The sequence below is a fragment of the Littorina saxatilis genome, linkage group LG1, assembly GCF_037325665.1.
Source record: "Littorina saxatilis isolate snail1 linkage group LG1, US_GU_Lsax_2.0, whole genome shotgun sequence".
Taxonomy (NCBI): Eukaryota; Metazoa; Mollusca; class Gastropoda; order Littorinimorpha; family Littorinidae; genus Littorina; species Littorina saxatilis.
In genome coordinates, this window is record NC_090245.1 from 30421323 (window position 1) to 30444519 (window position 23197).

The window sequence follows — 23197 nt, forward strand, 5'->3', positions numbered from 1 at the left end:
CTATCCTTCTCAGCGCAACTACTACCCCGCTCTTCTTGTCAATTTCACTGCCTGTGCATCGAGCGGTGGACTGACGATGCTACGAGTATACGCTCTTGCTGTAAAAATGCAGTGAGTTCAGTTTCATTCTGTTAGTTCGACAGCTTGACTAAATGTTGTAATTTCGCCTTACGCGACTTGTTTTCTCTTAGAATTAGAAGTATTTCTTCATTATGTATTATTTCTTCATCTGGCACCGTTAAGCTGCGTTTTCATGGTCACATGCGTACCGGCAACGTATCATTAATCACATTTCTGTGATTTTTTGGGGGGCCATTCTGTACTTTAAATCTCCGCTTCCATGCTCACATCAGTGACTTCACACATGCACACCGGCACCCTCTCGTAAATCTCACACACGCTCTGTGGCGGTGACACCGGGGTTCAAGTTAATGTCGTATAAAGAGGACCCTGCAAGCTTCACGGGAGGAAAAGCATAAGCGACAGGTGTAACAGACGGATCGCAAGCCTCCGTGTGTCGGTGACAAAGTGATAGTTTCTTTGATTTGTAATTGGAGTTGACTTTTTGGTATTCACTTTTGTTGGCATTATGGAGGTGAGTGACTTTTTGGATTTTGTTTTAGGTTTTGTGATATTATTTTGCAGGTGGTAGATGTGTAGCCTACGTTTATACATTCGGACCTTTTGTGTTGTATTGTAGTTTTAGCCTGTGAAAGAAAGCGTCCTTATAGTTATAGTCGTCCCATGTTACAGTTGTTTTCCGTTGAATTTGAAAACCATTTTATGTTTGTTTGTTTCTTGTTTTTAAAACCAATTTTCATGGAAGAGTTACTTATGGTATGTAAATGGTTGCTTATTTTCCTTTGTTGCTTAAGATCAGATATTTTGTTGTTGTTCTGACTGTGTAGTTATATGTTTTTAGGTTCTATTCAGATTTGTCTCTGTTAAATCAAGAACGTTCATTTCTTGCTTAATATATAATCCTTACGTTCTTCCTTACTTTTCTGTCCAGTTGCCCGTCTTCCTCATACACATGCCAATCAGTTTTCTCTCTTTTCTGTATTTTATCGTTTGCTGTGGTTTTGTCTGTAGTTTTTCGAGTGCTTTTGATTCATAATTTTAAAGGTGCAGTTTTCAAATGGCATTGCCTTCTTTTCTTCTCGTCTGTTCGTTTTGTGTGTGCGTGTGATTTTACTCTCCGTCGGTCACTCTTATACTCTTTGTCTTAAAAGCAAGTTCACACTCAGCCGAAAGACAAGTGTCTTAATATTTGCCCGCTCGTGACATTTGAAAGGCACACCAAGAAGCGTGTTTTTTCACATCCTTGTTAAAACGCTCTCTGTTTCTTTGTGTCCCAGATAGACACACAGGCACAGCTAATTTAAACACCACGAGACAAAACACTGTTTGTTGTCCAAAAGCATACACGTTAGTGTAATAATAACAGAGACTATAGAGTATACTCTATAGTCTCTGATAATAATCACAGCTGTGATTTGCCTGTCAGTTAAATAGGAATACAAAAACACGTTGTGGTGCCTGTTTCAGCCGGTGGTCGTCAGGCTGATGATTAGTGTGTGTGATGTGTGAAGAAATGTTACATTCTGCTGTAACAGCAGAACAAAGTGACGCTCTGAAGTGACCAGCAAGACACATATTGACAAAGACATTTTACAGAAGTAACGTTAGTAACTGTCTGCCTGCCTGCCTGTCTGTCTGCGTGTCTGTGTGTCTGCCTGCCTGCCTGTCTGTCTGTCTGTCTGTCTGTCTGTCTGTCTGTCTGTTTTTCTGTTTTCTGTGTGTCTGTGTGTTTGTTTGTCTGTCTGTCTGTCTGACTGTCTTTCTGTCTGTCTGTCTGTCTGTCTGTCTGTCTGTCTGTTACCTCCGTCTGCCTACCTGCCTGCCTGCTTGCCTGTAGTTGTTAATTTAAATGCGGTATGTTTGTATTGTTTGCTCCAGAGATGTATACTTCGTACATTAGAGCGTTCGGAACTTTTCAGTCGCAAAAAGTAGTACCGAAACAGAACAACTTCTCAACCCATTGCACTATCGAGGATTCAGGCAGTTGCTGGGTCGTTATTTGTTTGGTTGCTGGGTCATTATCGAAAAATAACTACCCCTACAAGTTTACAGAGGTAAAGAAGCAGAGGGGGGAATAACTGAATATATAAACCCTTGTTTTAACCGGCTAAAGTAAGACAAACCAAGATTCTTTTCACACGTTCCTATGCACATAATTAGTAGGCCTGCCATAGTGACTGATATTTAATTTAATGTGTACATAGTAGGTCGTTCATAATGATTGATATTTAATGCGCTGAACTTACTATGTTGAATAAAATCTGGCCACTCTTTTAAAGGGCATATTCGTGGTTAAACACAAGAACATTGTGAACTAATACCTAGAAGGTTTGTTGATCCAATAATTGGGATTGATGAGGGCTACTTTGACACAATTTGGCCTGGCTCTTGTTGTATCACAGTGGGTGTATTTCAGTTGTTAAATTACTTACTATCTTCTGCAATTTTCTTTTTCAAATAGTATTTGGTGTGTGTGTGTGTGTGTGTGTGTGTGTGTGTGTGTGTGTGTGTGTATGTGTGTACATGTGTGTTTGTGTGTGTGTGTGTGTTTGTGTGTGTGTGTGTGTGTGGGTGGGTGTATGTGTATGTGTGTGTGTGTTTGTGTGTGTGTGTGTTTGTGTGTGTGTTTGTGTGTGTTGTGTGTGCGTGTGTGTGTGTGTGTGACTATGTGTGTGTGTGTGTGTGTGTGTGTGTGTGTGTGTGTGTGTGAGTGTGTGTTGTAACTTGACGCGGGTTTTCCTTACAGGACAGAATATTGTAAATAACACTCAAGTTTGTTTGCATACTTATTTCCGCTTATTTTTTAGCCTTTTGTTCTATTGGTGTAAAAATCTATTGCGTTGTAGGCTAGGTGTGTAGGGCGAGCCCTAACTGTACATGAGGAATTGTACGTCATCGCTAGCCTTATCTGCACTCTCATCTGCCCTGACAGCTGACGCACATTTCAGACAAGTTTCCTCCTACTCCCCTACTCCTAGTCCATGTGTCCCAATGACCCCCCCCCCCCCCCCCCCCAAGAGAGAGAGAGAGAGAAAGAGAGAGAGAGAGCGACTCACACTTACACATATATACACACACACACGCACTCACTCACGCACGCACACACGCACGCACACACGCATGCACGTACGCACGCACAGACAGACAGACAGACAGACAGATAAACAGAAAAAGAAGACGAGACAAACACAGAGACAGACAGACAGACAGACAGACAGACAGACAGAAGAAGAAGAAAAAGAAAACGAGACAAACGCACAGAAAGACCGACAGACAGACAGACAGACAGACATAAGACAAGACAAACGCCCAGACAGAGAAAGAGAGACATTATACATGAAGATGGCGATGAAGACGGGGAATCAGGTCAAGGGGAGGAATTGGGTGGAGGGGAGGGCAGAATGAGACAGAGATGCTAGCCTTTTCTGACGGAAACGCGGACTCGTACAATGAATGAAGAAACGCGAAAAGTCATCCGTTCACCTGTCACTCTCAACGAATTAACAGATTAATCACGTCCTTCCTTGCTTTTGTTTCCTTCAAATCTGGCTAAAACAAGTACACTGTATGACTGGAAACATGCCGGGCTTTTCCTTACAACCATGACATGACACGTTTTTGGGAACGGTTTAAAACCTCACCAACTTCTGCTAACTGATGCTCTTAAAACAGAGGTTTTGATTGTTGCATGTAATACTGGTTGGGAAATGATCCAGGAAAAACGGAGAATAGTCGGTTGATGTTAGAGAAAACTCTTGATGTAGCGCACCAGAAAACAACATTCTAATATTTAGACATGCCAGATACTGTCCACGATCCATGGCAGTTATATATTTATTTTTATATTGACAAATTTCATCGTGATTTCAAAACAGACTTAATTTTATGTGAAAAGAAGGGTCTTGCTTATCTTCTCCTCCTCCTCTCACCTCCACATTCTGCTATAACTATTCAGTTAAAAACATCAATGAAGAAGGACGCTAAACCAAACAACAAACAAACGCGAAACAACTGCAATATAAAGCAATTACAATGAAAAAAAATACAAAAAAATACAGCACACAAACAAAAAAACACAAATGAAGGGCGGTGGGGGTGTAGGGGATTGAACAAAAAGAAAGGTATGGAGCGGCCTGCATGTAACTGAAGTTTAAAAAGAAAATTAACTGAATCACAGTTTACGATGAAATCCTTCCCTTCACGGTGACTGATTAGTCTTTGACGGAGTACTTATAAAGAAAACACGGCTACGTGCACATGCTTTGAGCTTTACGTATTGTACCTTACATCTTGAAGACTGAAGAGCTAACACCATTTGGACAATTGTTAATAATTCTCCCATTCACATCACACAGAACGGAAAGGACAAGCGAGCATACCTCAACGAAGCTTACACGCCGGACGAACTTGAAGACTCCAAACGTCCAGCCAATGGCCAGGCCTCAGCAGGAAAGCTTCCCTCCTACGAACAGGCCACAGCGCTGTCCATCGAAGATGACCATGCCAAGGACAAGGAGGGGAAAGAGGCCGAGGAAGTTGACCCCTGGGCGTTGCCTGAACTGAAGAGCACGGACACACCGTGGGCAGGTAATCTTCTTCTTTTCGCACCCTAACCATTGGTTAAAGCAGTGGGGTCTGCTACTTCTAGCTCTGTTGGTAGAGCATTTGACTTGGAATCTAGGCCGGGACGGTCATGGGTCAATTTTATGTGATGATCTAGACCCGGTGTTCTAAAGATTATAGTTGTTCGTCAAGATAGTCATCAGAAATATATAAACTATATACAATCGTCAATGGCTTAGGGGAAAACAGCAAAAAGTTGTTTTCAAATATGTAGCTGTAGGTAGTGTTGATTGTGAAAATGTGAACATTCAGGTTGTCATAACATCAGGAACCTAACAGGTACGTATTCCAATTTCACGAGGCAACGGAGTTGTCTTCTTTTTTGGCACAGAGAAACAAACACATGTTTCCTGTCACCGGGCTCTTCATGAACTATACCAGGAATTACATAATGTCAACGCTACAACAGAGTGATATGAGATTCGAGAGAAAACGGTGGAAAAATAATACATGTTTTTGTCTTTAACTTGCTTTTAGTGCTGATGGCGACCACCTTTATAATATGTCAATTGTCAAACTGTCAAGAAAGAGAAAAGTAAAGAAATAAAGATCCTAAACATACCTAACATTATTTCGTGTAATTTCGTGAAGTAAACAACTTTTTCTGTATTCGGGTTATAACGTTGGGTCACAATGACTTACTGAGGTTGAAAAAACCCAGTGCTTTTTGTGTGAGTAGACAGGGAAATCTATGTCAAGCATGCATGGCTGAATTAATTGTAAAGAACAAGATAAGCTTTCTTGCGCCGATAGGCCGCCCTATTCAGAGTTGTTTTCAGAGCTTTCATTATGCAAACACATGTGTTCATGCTTTTGTGTTTCCTGCAACATTGTGCGTCATGATGTCAGTTGAAAACGGGAGAAAAAGAGCACTGACTGTGTTGGCGCAACGGGAAAGCCTGTTACACATGCTTGTCAAAATGAATGGCAAAACCTTGGTGATATGTCACTGCCCTTTGTTTCATCCCTCAAGAAAACACTTCGGGTGTTGTTTAATTTGTTTTTTTTTTAATATTTTTTTTTATAGATCACCCCCCCCCCCCCTAAATAGCACCCCATCTCTTCCACCTTCATCAAATGCAAATGCTTCTGTAACAGTGATATACAAGCGCGCAAAATCAAACCCGGAACAAGGAATAAAGACGGAAGAGAATACTGTGGAAGAAAATAATGAAGAACTGAAACTGAAAAGAACATCAAAGCCCACAATACAAAGAAAGAAAGACGGAAATAAATGAATAATCAAATAAACAAACGAATGGTTTGTGCAGAAGTAAGCCAGGCACTAAAGAAGGAGGATGACCGGAGAAGAAGAACGGACAAAAAGAAATGCTCTATAGCCCCTTAACTTAGCATCACTTTGCACAGAGCTCTGAGCCAGTCCCCCATACAGTAGGATCAAAACCATACAGTCAACTAATCAAGCAAGCAAGCAACCAGTGAACAAAGCCATCAGCCAGGCAATCAACCAAACCATATAAAAATGTACGTCGTTGGTAATCTGTGTGCCATGTTTCACGTGCAGAGTTGACCCCGCCACGCAGAGTGTTGCGCGTGATATGGTACATCGCCCGGTTCTTCATCCTGCTCGGGCTGCTCTACATGTTCATCTGTTCCCTGGACATCCTCAGTTCTGCTTTTAATCTGCTGGGAGGTCAGTTTTCTTTTTTGATACAATGCCAACAAATCCAAAACTAACAAATAATAATACCGATGCACTCAATAGCATTTACAATGTGTGGTTCAAATTGAAGAATTTAACAACAACAGCAACAACAACTACAACTACAACAACAACAATAACAACAAAGAATGATTAATTTTATGGAACTTTTTAATCATTGATAAAACATAATATTATGTCCCTGGATTATTGACAAAGAGAGTGTTTAATGTGGATAAATGACAAGTAAAAAATAAGAAAATGAGGACTGGTGCTGTTCTCACTTGTTGATCATGTGTTTATGTTTTGTGTTTTCTGTTGATGATAAAATCGTTTATTTAACGCCACTCTGTAAAAACATTGGCGACATTTGTCTTAGTTGGTATTTCTGTTGGTATTTTGAAGGCAAGGCAGCGGGAGAGGCTCTGAGCAACACAGTGCTGTTCTCACTTGTTGATCATGTGTTGATGTTTTGTGTTTTGTGTTGGTTTTTTGAAGGCAAGGCAGCGGGAGAGGCTCTGAGCAACACAGTGGTGTTCTCACATTTTGATCACGTGTTGAGGTTTTGTGTTTTGTGTTGGTTTTTCGAAGGCAAGGCAGCGGGAGAGGCTCTGAGCAACACAGTGCTGTTCTCCAACCCCATTGCTGGCATGATGCTGGGTGTGCTGGCCACGGTGCTGGTACAGAGCTCCTCCACCTCCACCTCCATCGTTGTCTCCATGGTGTCCGCTGGCTGTGAGTACACACCAGCTTAATGACGTTTGATACCGATACACTAAATAGGGTTTACAATGTGTACTACTTTTGCAAGTAAAACTATATAGTAACTCACACAGTTTGTTTGTTTGTTTGTTTATTTGTTGCTTAACGTCCAGCCGACTACGCAACTCACACAGTGTTCACAGCTGGTTACTAAAAGTGTGTTCATATTGGAACACTTCTAGTTGAGAGTGTAAGAAGTGACTGGACTTTTACCTGACGCCATTTTTCGCATTCATCAATCAATCAATATCAATATGAGGCTTATATCGCGCGTATTCCGTGGGTACAGTTCTAAGCGCAGGGATTTTTTTTATTTTTTAATTTTATTTTTTTTTAAATTTTTTTTATGCAATTTATATCGCGCACATATTCAAGGCGCAGGGATTTATTTATGCCGTGTGAGATGGAATTTTTTACACAATACATCACGCATTCACATCGGCCAGCAGATCGCAGCCATTTCGGCGCATATCCTACTTTTCACGGCCTATTATTCCAAGTCACACGGGTATTTGGTGGACATTTTTAGCTATGCCTATACAATTTTGCCAGGAAAGACCCTTTTGTCAATCGTGGGATCTTTAACGTGCACCCCCAATGTAGTGTACACGAAGGGACCTCGGTTTTTCGTCTCATCCGAAAGACTAGCACTTGAACCCACCACCTAGGTTAGGAAAGGGGGGAGAAAATAGCGGCCTGACCCAGGGTCGAACACGCAACCTCTCGATTCCGAGCGCAAGTGCGTTACCACTCGGCCACCCAGTCCCCATGACGTCTTCTCAAACGTTGCTTTGCTTGTAACGCCAGGGCTTTTACTTTAGAACGGAGGGTAACAAAAAAACCACGTCTTGGTTTGTTCGGCTGATGTCGTATCTTATTACACGAATGTGCCATTGTATAGGAGACGCAATAAATGTAGACGTAAAATCCTGCAGTGTTCAAAACGTTACAAATCTAAATTTACGAACTCAGCATTGCCGAGATCGTGGAGAGGTAGTGGTGAGATTGTGGTATGCAAAAGTTGCTAAATATTAACAATTGCATTGTTTTAATCTTTGAATTCGTGACATCGATTCAGTTTTAAAATGTTCTTTTTCGAAGTTAAAATTAAGAGAAATATTCTTTGAGACAGTCAAATAATGTTTCACATGACCCAATTAACGCAATGCAACTTTTCAGGACAGGTTGTTGTTAAGTGTTGTACAGTTTAAAGGCAGTCGAATATTATCAAGATTGATTTCTATGACACTTGTTTGCATGTGTGGAGATCCATGGAAATGAGGAAATGTTTCCACGTAACCAACGTTATTTCGGTTGTTCATAAAACAAATCTCATATTCATGTTTTGAGGGTAAACAATTAAAAGATATAAACACCAAATTCAAGTTGGAGTATTTTATACCGGTGCGAAACTGAGATTGTAATAGTGCGTGTTACACTTATCGTGTCCCGACGTGGGTGAACAGTTTTTTTTAGTCGCGCACAAAGTGCATAGGTGTACGTGTCCGTGTTGCTTGAACCCGTACATGCTGGGTTGTGTTTGTGTTTGTTAAACAGTGCATAGCAAACTCTGCGTAAGCACGAATTTCGACAACAAGCCTATACAAGTCACAATACAAATGTGAATAATGTTTTGTGATTTAAATGCGTGCCTATAATTATGAGTATCTGAATGACATATTATTACGGGTAATCTAAGGGACTCTGTCGTGTACAACAACCCTTTTCGTGCAACTTGCATGTTTGCATGCTAAATGTCGAGTCAAATATGTGTGTGTGTGTGTGTGTGTGTGTGTGTGTGTGTGTGTGTGTGTGTGTGTGTGTGTGTGTGTGTGTGTGTGTGTGTGGGTGTGTGTGTGTGTGAGTGTGTGTGTGCAGTGTGTGAGTGTGTTTGTGTGTTTGTGTGTGTATATGTGTGTGTGTGTGTGTACATATGTGCGTGCGTGCGTGCGTGCGAGAGTGCATGTGATGTGTTTTTAAATTAGCTTGTTACCAGCAACAAAATAAATGTCTCAGGTTGAAATAATTAAGCATCATCGTGTTTCTATGACAGTGCTCAACGTTGGCAATGCCATACCGATGATGATGGGGGCCAACATAGGAACCACAGTGACCAACACTATTGTGGCCATGGGGCAGTCTGCGGATAGAGGGGACTTCAGGTGAGTGCACAACAATCACGCATCAACAAGGTGGTCCCAAAATGTACCGATTTTCATTTAAGTCCAACTTTTTTGCCTTTAAACTTAAACTTTTTTATGTTTTTAAATTTTTGTATGCAAGGTATAGGAGATACCCTGACATTAATGATGGTATCAGTCGGATGACACAATTCTGCTTGTTGGGTTGACAGTAACATGTACATAAACAAGTTACATTGTCTGCATTCAGTAAGCTTTCAAGTGTTGGAAATGACAATTATGACCCCAACTCAGCATTCTGTCTACACACTGAGTAGTATACGCTTATTAAATAAGGTGCACATTTATATGAGACTATATTATCACGTCTTATTTTGACAGCCAGTTCTTTTGAAATATGGCGTGCAGACATTTGTATCGTGTGCATATGACCATGCAGAAATATAGGACAACATACAGATATGTTAAAGTGAAAAACATACAGCCACAGAACCAACGTACGACTGCACGACAAGATGGATTTTGCTTTTCATGCTGTGTTTCCAATGAAATAAATGCACAAAGAACGAAGCATACAAGACGATGAAGTTGAAGAAAAAGAAGACACATTTACATATGACCTAACCATACAAAAGCACACCTGATGAACCATGCAGCCCCCTGTAGATAGAGATGTTCAAAAATATTGAAGAGGGTGTTAACTAAAAGTGTCCAGTGTTTACAGATGACATCTTGTTTTGTGCGAAATAGGGCAAAATCAACACATTCTGGTCTGTGCAGTCGATTTGTTCAAACATGTGTATTTCTGTGGACACGTTTGCACACTGCTCGTTTCTGTTAAACACTCGAAGCTTAAAGAGCTCCGCATTTTTGACCCGAGTGTTCTCCAAGTCTTTGTTGTTCATCTGAAAGAATAACGACAAGTAGTTGCTCTTCAACTCCAGAATACAAAAGCAAAAGCTGACCTCACACGAAACATACACATACTCAAATCTTTAAGGGGGAGGCACTTAGGAGCCTATATTGTTTTAATTGTTGATCTCTGATCTCTGAGCGCTAGTTTCAACCTCATGTTGCACTACTTCATTTCTGAGTATTTGTAAACTGCACGTGAGACATTTTGCTAGTCGAATACGTCGTTTCTGTTTGCAGTTAAACACGCCAGGGAAAATGCTCCTTTGCAGAGTTACATGCGACTCTATATTGTTTCGTCACTATATTTGTGAGATCAGGATAGTGAGAGCCAAGCAGATGTAAAATATTATTCAATCATGTGGGATGGTTCATTGCTCTGTATGACTTACGTTCGTTCAAAGTACCATCATTCCATTGTCAACTATCACGTACACCGTCGTTAACAGCTATCTTGTTTTCAGCGTGGTGACAGGGTATAATACGCCGAGTCTGGATGTGTGAGACTATTCAATTCAATCACAACCCCCGAATTCCCCACGTGTCTATTAGAATAGCAATATTTGTTTGAGCTTTTGTGACATGCGATGAGAACCATTTCAAATATATGCCCATGCTTTTGCATAGGATAAGACCGTCCCTCCACCTAGTACTGGACACATTTTAACATCAATAGCCTGGTTGGTCTTCATGCAAAGAAGGAATCTGTGTTCTAACATAATTTCTTAAAAAGTCATTTGTGGCAGTCAGGGTGTTGTCACCACAGTGGCACGTACAAGACCTCGGTCGTTCTGCCAGTGCAGTAGACTGATTTAACACGCACAAACATGCGTAGCGCGACACTTGATGTTGCTAGCTTTCTACGTGGAGGAAGCGACCTAAATTTCCCAGCAATGGGATGAAGTAAATGAGATGACATTTGTGGTATGTGTCCAAGGGAGGGATGACCTCATCCCATGTAAAAGGCATGGGCAAATCTGAGATAGTGAGCAGAGCTGCTTACACAAGAGCAGTTGATTGTAACATTTAGTTGACAAAACAGAAGCAAGAACAAAACAAAACAAATGTCCGAGTCCGTAAATAAATAATCAAACACATAGAATAAAAAATAAAGATAACATAACAAAGCAAATAAAAACCAAAAAAACAAAACACACAAACAAATAAACACAAACAAACAAGCAAACAAACACACAAACAAACAAACAAACACATACATAAGTAAATAAATAAATACATAAATAAATAAACAAATAAATAAATAAATAAATAAACACAAAAATAAATAAATAAATAAATAAATAAATACAAGCAAGGTCGAAGGTGAACATTTAAATGGTTTTTACGTGCAGACGGGCGTTCGCAGCAGCGACGGTTCACGACATGTTCAACTGGCTGAGTGTATTGGTGTTTCTACCCTTGGAGTGGGTCTCTGGCTACTTGCGTCGCTTGACCACCCTCATCGTGGAGAACATCCCGGACAATACTAACACTACTGCAGAAAACCCCGAGTTCCTCAAAGCCATCACCAAGCCTCTGACTGAGAGAGTGGTGCTGGTATGCTTTGTGTTTTCTTTATTTGCTCTCATGCCTGTATGGCAGATGTCTTGTTTTGTTACACCCCCGGTATAGGGGTGTGTATAGGTTTCGCTCGATGTGTTTGTTTGGGTGTTAGGGTGTTTGTTTGTGTGTTTGTTTGTGTGTTTGTGTGTTTGTGTTCGCATAAAGATCTCAAGAATGAACGGACCGATCGTCACCAAACTTGGTGAACAGGTTCTATACATTCCTGAGACGGTCCTTACAAAAATTGGGACCAGTCAAACACACGGTTAGGGAGTTATTGGTGGATTAAAATTATACAAGGACTTATACAGGGACATCTTCATGGTCAAAGGGAAATAACCATTCTCACTCAGTCACTGCCACCAACTGAGAAGGTTATTTCCCTTTGACGGGGGTGTTTTTCCTACCTCATAGGAATTTCTTGTTGTTGTTGTTTGTTTGTTTAACATTTAACGTTTGTGTTGTTGCCTTGTCATCTTCTTGTAATTTATGCGTAAGTGTATATATGAGTGTGCATGAGTTGTTAATGCGAAAGAATGCGTATGAGTGCGCCTTCAGTCGCCTTGTCGTGAGATATGTGCGCGTTATAAATTCTCGTATTCTTCTTCTTATTATTATTATTATAATTGTTTTGTTTGTTTAATCGATGTTGTTGTTGTTGTTGTTGTTGTTGTTGTTGTTGTTGTTGTTGTTGTTGTTGTTGTGTGGATATATCATCTTCCATTGAATTCTTTCTTTCGTTTTTTTCTATTTTTTCCTTCACATTCAGGGGGAAGAGGTTGTCGGGGGAGAAAAGTGGAGGGGATATAATACAGGGGTGATTTAACTCGGATTTTGAAGACATCTACGACTGTTGAACTAGTGTTTATATATATGTTAAACAGCTCACCTAACTTAAATAATACATCTAGGATTTCTTTGTCAACATGTCGACTAGTACCCAGTGTGTGTGTATGAGAGGCTGAGGGATGTGTGTACGGGGGGGGGGGGGGAGAGAGAGAGAGAGAGAGAGAGAGAGAGAGAGAGAGAGAGAGAGAGAGAGAGAGAGAGAGAGAGAGAGAGAGAGAGAGAGAGAGAGAGACAGAGAGAGAGACAGAGAGAGAGGGGACAGAGGGGGACGGCCTGGGATTATGTAGTAATGAATACGCCCTCATTCGAAACAGAATATTCATGAATACATTGACACTGAAAGCGGCTTGTTCGCGCAAATGCCCACATGACCTTGTACCCGTAATCCGGTTTGTACCTCTTAGCCAGTTAAGTCAAAATTAGAACATACGAGCACGCCTCACACTATTTTGTGTCTAAAAAAAGCAACAAGCAAGCTAAGGTTAGCACTGAACATATCTGGTTACGTATATGTTATCATGGTAGCCTACTACTGTCAACTTCGACCACAATGACAGCTTACTGGTAAAGTACGCGTATTTATTTATTTTTTAATTTGTGTGTGTGTGTGTGTGTGTGTGTGTGTGTGTGTGTGTGTGTGTGTGTGTGTGTGTGTGTGTGTGTGTGTGTGTGTGTGTGTGTGTGTGTGTGTGTGGATAGTTTAAAGGGACAGACCTATTGCCAAAGAAGTAACTACTTCCAGTCAATCTCGTTGCAATGACGGTACTTTTTTGAACAGACCTATTGCTAAAAATGCTAAATCAGTCGCATTGTCCATTTCGCACGCGTGTGTTGTCTGCTTTGGTTGATCAAATTTAAAGGCATACTAACGCACTCCCGTGTTTACAAAGTGTAGTTTGCCCACAATCGATGTCAAACGCACCATAAGACCATATAATGACGATATGTCACCATGCGCGGACCATAATACATGCATTACAGCTTGATCTAGCCTCTGAAAAAGTGAGGATGTCAACAAAGCCGCATCAACGTTACATGTATTGCCAAATCTATAAATAGGACCATCTAGATCAAAATAAAAATTCAAATATCTCAACATTTAAGGGCTCCTAGACCACAATATTTTGCAGGGAACTTAATTTAGTCTGTCTCCAGCTCTGGGTAAAGCAATTAGCGTGTATATTCATCAGCTTTCTATGCCTTTAAGGCACAGACCTATTGTCACACACACACCAGATATGTTTATTCGCAGTGCCTTTGTCAACTAGTTAAAGGAACAGACTCAAATCTTCTTATTACACACGTCAAAAAGGTTTTTTTTTTTAACGTCCACATTTCGCACTGTATCAGTGTTGTCTTGATTGCAGGGATGAATTGCACGAGATAGCCACCATCTAGGTGAGAGCCAACGGCTGGATGAAATTGAGTTTTGTTTGCTCCAACCCTGTTGTTAAAGTTCTTGTGCACACAAGTGAATATCTCTATTTTGTTGGCTCAGAAATCAAAACGTGTTTCTTCTGGAATCCAATAAATAAATAGATAACTAAAAGATATTTTTTTTACAAAAGAACAGACATTCTTTCGTTTTGTCTATAATTAAACTTTCCATAAACTAACCTTCCTGGTTTAAAAAAAAGAAGTGTTTTATAATCTTTTTATTGGTGTAACGTCTGTGTACATGTATAAGCTTGATTTAATTTGTTTTAAGGGAAACGGATTAGGGGTGGGGGCAAACCTGACTAGAAAGTAAGCCGACACATTGAAATGACGGATTAGGGTTGTGCAGCTATACACGCACGTCTTACCTTTTTTCTTCAACATTTCCGCATTCAGTGACAGTTTCGCATTACTCACGCCTAACAGTGAAAGGTAGCTTCTTTTCTCGTGTAAGCATTCTTGCAAACCAGCAGAGATGTGTCAAGGTTTTAAAGGGAGGTAAGAGCAGCTGCCACCTGAACACAAAGCATAAGCCAACAGCCGGGTTTGTTCCCCTGCTGAGTGGAAGGAATGGGCTGAATTTCTTTTGCATATTGACGCTGCATCCGTTACAAGAAACTTGCAACCCAAAGTTCCCACGCCAGGCTTGTACATTTTGGAATTCCACAAGCGGAATGATGCTCTTAAATCAGTTTCAAAGCCTGGACAAACCTGTGATGGTGTACCGGGTCATTTACACGGAAAGGAGTCTGTTTCGGAAACTCTCCTTCTTGAATAAAACCCAGTTCGGCTCACCATCTCATATCTGTCCATGTTTTTACATGGGATAAGTCCATCCCTACACTTGGACACAGACTAAAAGTCAACACCCTGACTGCTTGCTGTGGTTAGTCAGACTTATTTTGATAGTTTTGTTTTAAGCTACTAGTGGCTTCTACGAAATTAATTCATGAACAAAATTATACTGTGTTCAGAGAGCACTTAGGCCGTGGTATGTACGTGTGTACGTGCGTGCGTGCGTGCGTGCGTGCGTGTGTGTGTGTGTCTGGTTGTGTGTGTGTGTGTGTGTGTGTGTGTATGTGTATACAACCGCTCCGCTAGCGAACCAAGGTGTCCACTCAGTAATAGTGTGCTAAGCCTTATTCTCCGAAAGTATGTTTGCACCAGATTCAGCACTCTAGATAGGCTAATGTTTACGCGTGTACGACGACTTATACGTATACATATGTTTGTTGTTTATTTTTCAACAGCTTGACACGTCCAAGATTCGCCAGATAGCGTTGGGACAGGATATCAACGGTAGTCTGATTAAAGATGGTACGTAGGCCTACCTCACGTGTGTTTTGTTTCTGTTTCTTGCTTGTCTTTTTCTCTTTTGCGTCATTTTGTCTTCTTCTTTTTTTATTTTCCAGTGTTATACACCTTGATTGTCCCCTCGTCTTCCAACGTCACAGTCTCTGTGTCCGTTTGTTCCTATGTTATTCTACATGTCTGTCTGTCTGTCTGTCTGTCCGCCTGTCAGTTTGTTTGTTTGTTTGTTTGTCTTTCTCACCTTTGATCTTCACCGTCCCTGTGTTTGTCTTTCTGCCCATTTGTCTATATGTATGTCTTTCCGCCGGTCAGTTTGTTTGTTTGTTTGTTTGTTTGTTTGTTTGTCTTTCGTCTTATCTTCTTCTGCATGACTTTGGTTGCTATGCGTAATGAAGCTTTTTTTATGCGCTGTCAAATATAATCATGTGAACTTTGACTGAATTCTGTCACAGGTGATCACATCTTCAATGGCTGGACAGGAAGTGACGCAGCTTCTGGCGGAATCCTATTGGCTGCTTCGCTTCTCCTGCTGTGCGTATGTCTGGTGCTGATCGTCAAACTGCTGACGTCATTGTTAAAAGGGGCCATTGCCTCGCTTCTGCAGCGTTTCATCAACTCGGATTTGCCTGGCCCCTTTAAATATCTCACTGGATGTTTGGCTATTCTGGTGAGATTTTCTTTTTTAATATGCTTGGGGTAGGGGTGAGGGTCCAGAATGGGAGCATGTTGTCTGTTAAGAGTATGCCACTGTGGAGGGGGTGGGGGGCACAGGCACTCGACACGAGGTGGGCGGGGTTTTATGTCTTAGATGTCACTTGGTCATGGACGGTCGTCTTCACTACCTTATACGCCATTAATTCGGTAAAGAACACAGAGCACAAAAAGTTAAGGATATTTTTGTTCAGGGAGGGGTATAGCCCGAATGGCAAACAGCAGTGTTTCGGTCTATCATGTATGTGCATGTGAAGATCTGCTTTTCTTTGTTCAAAAATGAGTTCGTTACAATTGAGCCATCTTTGGGCAAGACGTCACAGGTCAGTCTTGACCACATCTTCCCACGAAAATGGCGGTTTTTTGTTTTGTTTGTATATTGATGTTATGATTCTTGATATGCAATCTACCACTACCCGGACACACAGGTTAAAAATTACCTGTAATTAACCATTCTGTTAATCACCCACAGGTGGGAGCAGGCATGACGATCCTGGTACAGAGTAGTTCCATCTTCACCTCGGCCATCACTCCTCTGGTGGGGATTGGTGCCATCCACATTGACAGGATGTACCCCCTCACTCTCGGCTCCAACATCGGCACCACTGTCACAGGCATACTGGCCGCTCTGGCATCGGATCCTACTGGTTTCAAGAACTCTTTTCAGGTACACGGAGATGGGTTTTCTTTTCAGTCACTGTGCAGTGTACTAAAATCTTATATCAATGGATACTCTGCTTCTTCTTCTTCTAGCTTCTGCGTTCGTGGGCTAGAACTCTCACATACATTTATATGTTTGTACGCGAGTTGGCTTTTATGTGGGTGGGAGGATGGATGAAATTTCGGTTCATTTATTTGTTTGTTCGTTTGTTCGTTTGTTTGTTTGTTTGTTTGTTTGTTTGTTTGACTGATTGATTGATTGATTGATTGATTGCATGACACTTTCTGAGTGGTGCTGAATTTGGTCCCTGCTCCTAGAGAACATGACATAATGATATGATCACGCTTTGTGCAATTACTTCATAATCTCAAACCCATCCGGTGTTTTTTCCACCCACTCTAGGTGGCCCTATGTCATCTGTTCTTCAACATCTCGGGCATCTTGGTGTGGTATCCTGTGCCCTTCATGAGGAAGATCCCTATCAGCCTGGCCAAGGTGATGGGACAGACGGTCTTCAAGTACCGCTGGTTCGCCCTCTGCTACCTCGTCTTGCTCTACTTCCTCGTCCCCCTCGCCGTCTTTGGACTCTCCCTGGCTGGATGGGAGGTAGGTGTTTGATGGGATAGTTTATGGTTGTGGTAAGGGGGTAAGAAGTTGCTGTTGGTTCATCTCTGTGCACACTGTTTAGTAGAGTATGGATCATCCCTGTGTACAATCATTTTTAGTGTAGAATGGATCACCCTACTCTGTATCATCTCTGATTTACTTGCACGGCCCCTTGCTGTCTTTGGACTCTCCCTCGCTTCATTGGAGGTGAGTGTGGGATGGCAAAGTTCACTGTACAAATTAGGGGTGTACAGTTTTGAACGTTTCCCGTGTATTTTCCTTCGCCGATTCTGTCTCATCCTGCTCTACTTCCCCACTCCCCTCGTCGTCTTTTGACTTTCCCTTATTGAATGGGAGGTAATTAAGTTTGTGATTGGAAAGTCCAATGTTAAAATCAGAGCTGAAACGTTTTACAACTTGTCCTTTTATCGCTGATTGTATCTTATCCTGCTCTTCTTCCCCGTCCCATTGAACGTGTGGACTCTCCCTGGCTGGGTTTAAGTTGAGTGTGTACGTAGGGAAAGCCTGGTGTTAAAGGCCACTGAGAACAGCTGTGCAGCTGAAATGTACCTGCTGCTGATTGTGTGAGGACTTTGCTTGCGAGATTATCAGTCAAGATCAGAGAATCTCCTGAGTGTTTCAAAGAAGTTCTTTTGTTTCGCTTTTACGTTCTTTGCACCTTACAAATGGAAGGACAAAGTTTATTTTAGACACCATACCGTGTCGTCATTCAGGACACCCAACACATTGTCGTTTGAACCTTCTCCTTTTTTCAACCGTTTAGATGCGTTCGCTAAAACTCGTTGTGAAGTATGTGTCTTTAATTCATTACTTTCTGTTTCTGAAAGGTACTACTCGGAGTGGGCTTACCCATCTTCGTTTTCATCGTCGTGATTGTCATTATCAACGTTCTCCAGACGAAGAAACCGGAGGTGCTTCCAGCAAAACTTCGCTCCTGGGAGGCTACGGGTCTCCCCGAACCTCTTCGCAGTCTTGCACCCATCGACCGCGTCTTTCAGCGCATGCGCGGAGTTTGCACGTGCTGCAAGACGACCCCGGAAGCTGATGACCTTGAGGCGGAGACAATAGGCCAAGGTCAAAGAAACGGAAGCGTGAAAAAAGACACAGAGCAAAACGGACATATTGAATCATCACGACTTTAGAAATTATGATTTGTGTTACATTATGACAAATTCTATGCAAAGGGATGCGGTCGTGGACGTCAACTGCACATTTGGTAGATGAAAGTCAGTTCGGGTGGGCGGGGATGGGGTTGGAGAGAGAGAGAGAGAGAGAGAGAGAGAGAGAGAGAGAGAGAGAGAGAGAGAGAGAGAGAGAGAGAGAGAGACAATGACATTGGTTCATCTCTGAGAGAGAGACAGAGACAGAGAGAGAGAGAGAGACAGAGACAGAGACAGAGAGACAGAGAGACAGAGAGAGAGAGACAGAGACACAGAGACACAGAGACAGAGACAGAGAGAGAGGACAGCCTGCGATTTTGCTTGTACTTGCACATAGTTTGCCATGTTGTAAATAATATAAGCTGTACACCAAAAATGCGACACCTTTTAGTACCTCATCAAAGATATGCATACTTCTTAGTAGAGGATATAAATTTACCACAAAAAAGAGGTACAGAAAGTGTCAAAATATTTATTTTGCACGGTTAAACGAAAAAGAGAAAAAGTGAAGATGAAAGAATTGATGTCAATGAGTGATAAGTTATTTGTAACAGACTATGTTGAATAATTACCTGTGATACTGAGTATATAATCAGATGTTTGATAGGACAGTAGTTGTTGAGGGGAATACTTGTGTTTTTGAATATGTTCGTCTAGGTGTGTGTGTGTGTGTGTGTGTGTGTGTGTGTGTGTTTTGTGTGTGTGTATGTGCGTGCGTGTGTCTGTGTGTGTGTGTGTGTGTGTGTGTGTGTGTGTGTGTGTGTGTGTGTTCGCGCGTGCGTGAGTAAATTAGTCATTTTAATTGGCAAAAGGATCACACCAAACTTTATTTTGTCTTAAAAATGGTGTTGATTGACTATGGATGCACACTCGTCGCTAAACTCTCTCATTTAAAATGCAGATATCCACACACTCACACACACACACACACACACACACACACACACACACACACACACGCGCGTGCGCGCATACACACACTCAAACACACACCCAAGCACGCACGCACGCACGCACACTAACACACACACACACACACACACACACACACACACACACACACACACACACACACACACACACACACACACACACACATCTGTCATCATATCCAAAGCATAATTCGTGAGACTTGACACAAGGTTTCAGGCTATAACCGCTATATCTTTGTCATTCCACTGGCTCTAATTTCTCGCTCATGTTCTAAACAATTGTTTTAAAACTGCTTGTCAAATGGAAAGGAAGAGCAGCTAGAGTGTAACTAGATATGTTTTGTGTGTGGAGAAGAAAATCACCCTTCCAGCGTCATGTCTTTGAAGAGTGAGCACTTTTATTTGAAGTGGTCCACTTTTGAACGAACTTTTGATATTACCCGTTATGAATTTTGTTTGTTTGTTTGTTTGCTTAACGCCCAGCCGACCACGAAAGGCCATATCAGGGCGGTCCCGTTATGAATACTATACTGTAGCATACATGGTACAATATCGTTCAACTGAACGCTATCGTTTCCTATGTGTGGTACTTTAGCTAGTGTAACTGTATAGAATGTCAACAGTGTTTAAAACTGGTCACAAAAGCTGTGTTCAAAAGTGGAACTCTTCAGTTTAGAGTGCAGCATACGCTACGCAACATTTTTCTGAATAGAGATTTGTGCATTTATTTGTCGGTTTTATACCATGTTCTGTGTTCGCAGAAGATATTGCGGAAAAAAGGATTAAAATCACATTTCCCTTCTACATGATCAAATTGAAGTAAACACGACCTTATGGCTGTCACTGTCTCACATTTCAATTCATCGTTTCTGTCGTTGAAGAAGGAGAAGATTTGAATAATTATTTTTCTTTCCGTTTGTATTTATCATGAATATAACGATGATTATGTTACATATCAGGATGGTTTTGATTTAAGAGAATGTTGAACGTTGCTTTTTCCTTTGAATCTGGATCTAGAAAATTGAATCTGCATACCTCTTGCCGAGTACTTATTTATTTATTTTCCCTATGCATGAGCACGCGCGCGCGCGTGTGTGTGTGTGTGTGTGTGTGTGTGTGTGCGTGTGTGTGTGTGTGTGTGTGTGGTTGTGTGGTTGTGTGTGTGTATGTGTGTATGTGTGTGTGTGTGTCCTTGTCAGTGTGTGTGTGTGTGTGTCCATGTCAGTGTGTGTGTGTGTGTGTCCATGTCAGTGTGTGTGTGTTCTTCCGTGCGTGTGTGTGTGAGTGTGTGTGTGTGTGTGTGTGTGTGAGTGTGCGTGCGTCCGTGCGGGCGTGTGTGTGTGTGTGTGTGTGTGTTATGGACAGACAGACAGACAGACAGACAGACAGACAGACAGACAAAATGAAAGATAGACAGACAACATGAACAGTGACACTCACATACTCTCTCTCTCTCTCTCTCTCTCTCTCTCTCTCTCTCTCTCTCTCTCTCTCTCTTTCTCTCTCTCTTTCTCGGGGGGTCAAGGTCGACCACGAATGGCGCAGGAGGGAAAATTGTTCACAGTGCAGACAAGATGGATATTTTTCAAGTTCAAAGTGGCTATATCAAAGTTTGAGTCTCCAGAACTATACAAGTGAAAGTCTAAAGTGATTGTGTGCAGAAATCTACTGAAAATGATCGAGGTAGGACTTTGGAGGGCCAGTATTGGTCGTTTTCATCTGGCTTGTGTGGCAAAACATTTCTTGAACCAGCTTTGTGCTCAGCCCGTGTATGGTGACAGTTCTGAAATCAGTGTCAGCGACGTGTGCATTACTTGGGGATGCCTTGTTTTTCTTGCGAACATCGTGTGCTGCTTCAAAGATGTTGCGGAAAGTGCTTTTAGTGCGCCATTCCCACCCCTGGGAACTGTGACTTATAATTCGTCAACAGTGACTGGCCATTTGTCAGTGCCAAGTGATGACCTTGTACACCTGTCACCGATGGCGGCGATCTTTCCGCACGTGCAGCACGCGCCATCTTTGTGCCTGGCAGTGATTGCCTTCGCGATACGACGCTTGAGATTGAGCAATGACGTAGAGGAAAACCCTGGGCCTGCTGTCAGTGGCAGTAGCGAAAGTAGTGGTGGTGGTGCGGAGTCAACTGCAGTGGCAGATAGCATCAAACACTTAGAGCAGTCGTTGCAGCAGAAGCTGGATGTCGTTCTGGCAACCATGCAAACACATGGCGGACTTTCTCAAACGACAAGAAGACATGCTTAGAAAACAAGAGACATTGATGAAGAAATTTGGGGATGAGCAAGAGACAATGAAAAAGTCCCTCAAGAAGAACGAACAGTCGATCTCCAACCTCTCCTCACAACAAGACGATCTGTATCGTGTGGTGACTAGCCTCGAGGCAGAGGTTGACAGGCTGGAGGGGTTTTCCCGTCGCAACAACGTCAAGTTTTTCGGAATACCAGAAGAAGTTGGCGACACCGATGCTGACTGTGTTGTTGCAGTGAAAAACGTTCTTGACACCTACATTCCTCAGAAGCAGTGGGAGCCTGACGTCATCGAGCGAGCGCATCGCCTCGGCAAACCCAACCCCAAGAATCCCAACCCCCGCCCTATCATTGCCAAGTTCCAACGTTGGGGCGATGCGATGCGTCTCATGAAAGACCGTGAGGCACGAAGCGACATGGAGCACGACAACCTGAGAGCGGCCCAAGATCTCACCAGACGGCAGACCCAGAAGCTGAAACAGCTGAGGGAGGAGGGGAAGACGGCCTACTACACAAACGGCAAGCTACGCTTCCATGACAACCCCAGAAACAACGATGATCGCCGTGCTGACAACCGCCGGCCGGGTGGCCCCGGTTTGTTGACAAACACCGACTCGGAGACGCCCCCTGATCACGAGCAGCGTCAACCAATCAGCGAAGTAGAAATAGAGCGTGACGTCAGTGACACTCAGGGTCACAGCCGTGACACTGAAGAAAATTCCGGTCGGAATTCCGGGCAGAGTGACGCCAGAGATAAGCGTGTGACCCGCTCAGCCAATCGGCAGGGCCACAAAGACATGACATTGGGTGGCGATAGTGGAGGTGGTGGGTACTCGGCCTACATTCGCAACGTGCGTGGAACTCCCACCCGTGCAGGAAACAGCGAATAGGGGCGTGGCCAAGGCTATGACAATGCAAACAAACAAGACACACAAGCACATGACAAAAACACACCTGATGTAAATAATGTTGCAACAGCAAATAAGGACAAATTGAATACTTCTTTTTCATTTCTTTGTTGGAATATAAATGGGTTGATTGCCAAGCTAACTGACCCTGATTTTGTTGATTACATAACTTCTTTTGATGTTTGCTTTTTGTCTGAAACCTTTACTTTGCCAAGCTTTGACTTCAGTACCTATTTTAGTGATTTCATTGTTCTTCATTCACCAGGTGTGAAACTGACCAAGATGGGCCATGTTTCTGGTGGAACTGTTATGTTGATTCGTAAATGTCTGTCGGATTTTGTTGAGACTATTGATACCAAGAGTGAAAATGTTTTGTGCGTAAAACTTTCAAAAGAATTGTTTGGTTGTGAGAAAGACATGATGTTTATTGGTCTGTATAATCATCCAGTGGGCAGTGTGTACTATGATAAAAAAGATTATGATTGTACTCTAGAAATGCTAGAACAGTTTATTTTGTCTTTAATGGAAGCTGGCAGGGATGTGTACTATTTACTTGGAGGTGATTTGAACGCCCGAATAGGGGATTGGTGTCTTG

General features: G+C 42.2%; 1 protein-coding gene and 1 long non-coding RNA gene across 2 annotated transcripts in view; one reads left to right on the forward strand and one right to left on the reverse strand.

Annotated features, from left to right (window-relative positions):
* The window catches only part of LOC138966825 (uncharacterized), a 402693-nt gene that overhangs the window by 360368 nt on the left and 19128 nt on the right, over positions 1 to 23197 (reverse strand). The gene's annotated exons all lie outside the window — the stretch shown is intronic.
* Positions 437 to 20472, forward strand: LOC138966734 (sodium-dependent phosphate transport protein 2B-like). The gene is made up of 11 exons (XM_070339064.1): positions 437 to 595; positions 4437 to 4668; positions 6230 to 6358; positions 6959 to 7102; positions 9183 to 9291; positions 11535 to 11739; positions 15282 to 15348; positions 15795 to 16009; positions 16526 to 16720; positions 17117 to 17320; positions 18169 to 20472. The coding sequence occupies exons 1-11, from the start codon at positions 590 to 592 to the stop codon at positions 18481 to 18483; spliced, it is 1821 nt and encodes a 606-aa protein (XP_070195165.1). The 5' UTR covers positions 437 to 589; the 3' UTR covers positions 18484 to 20472.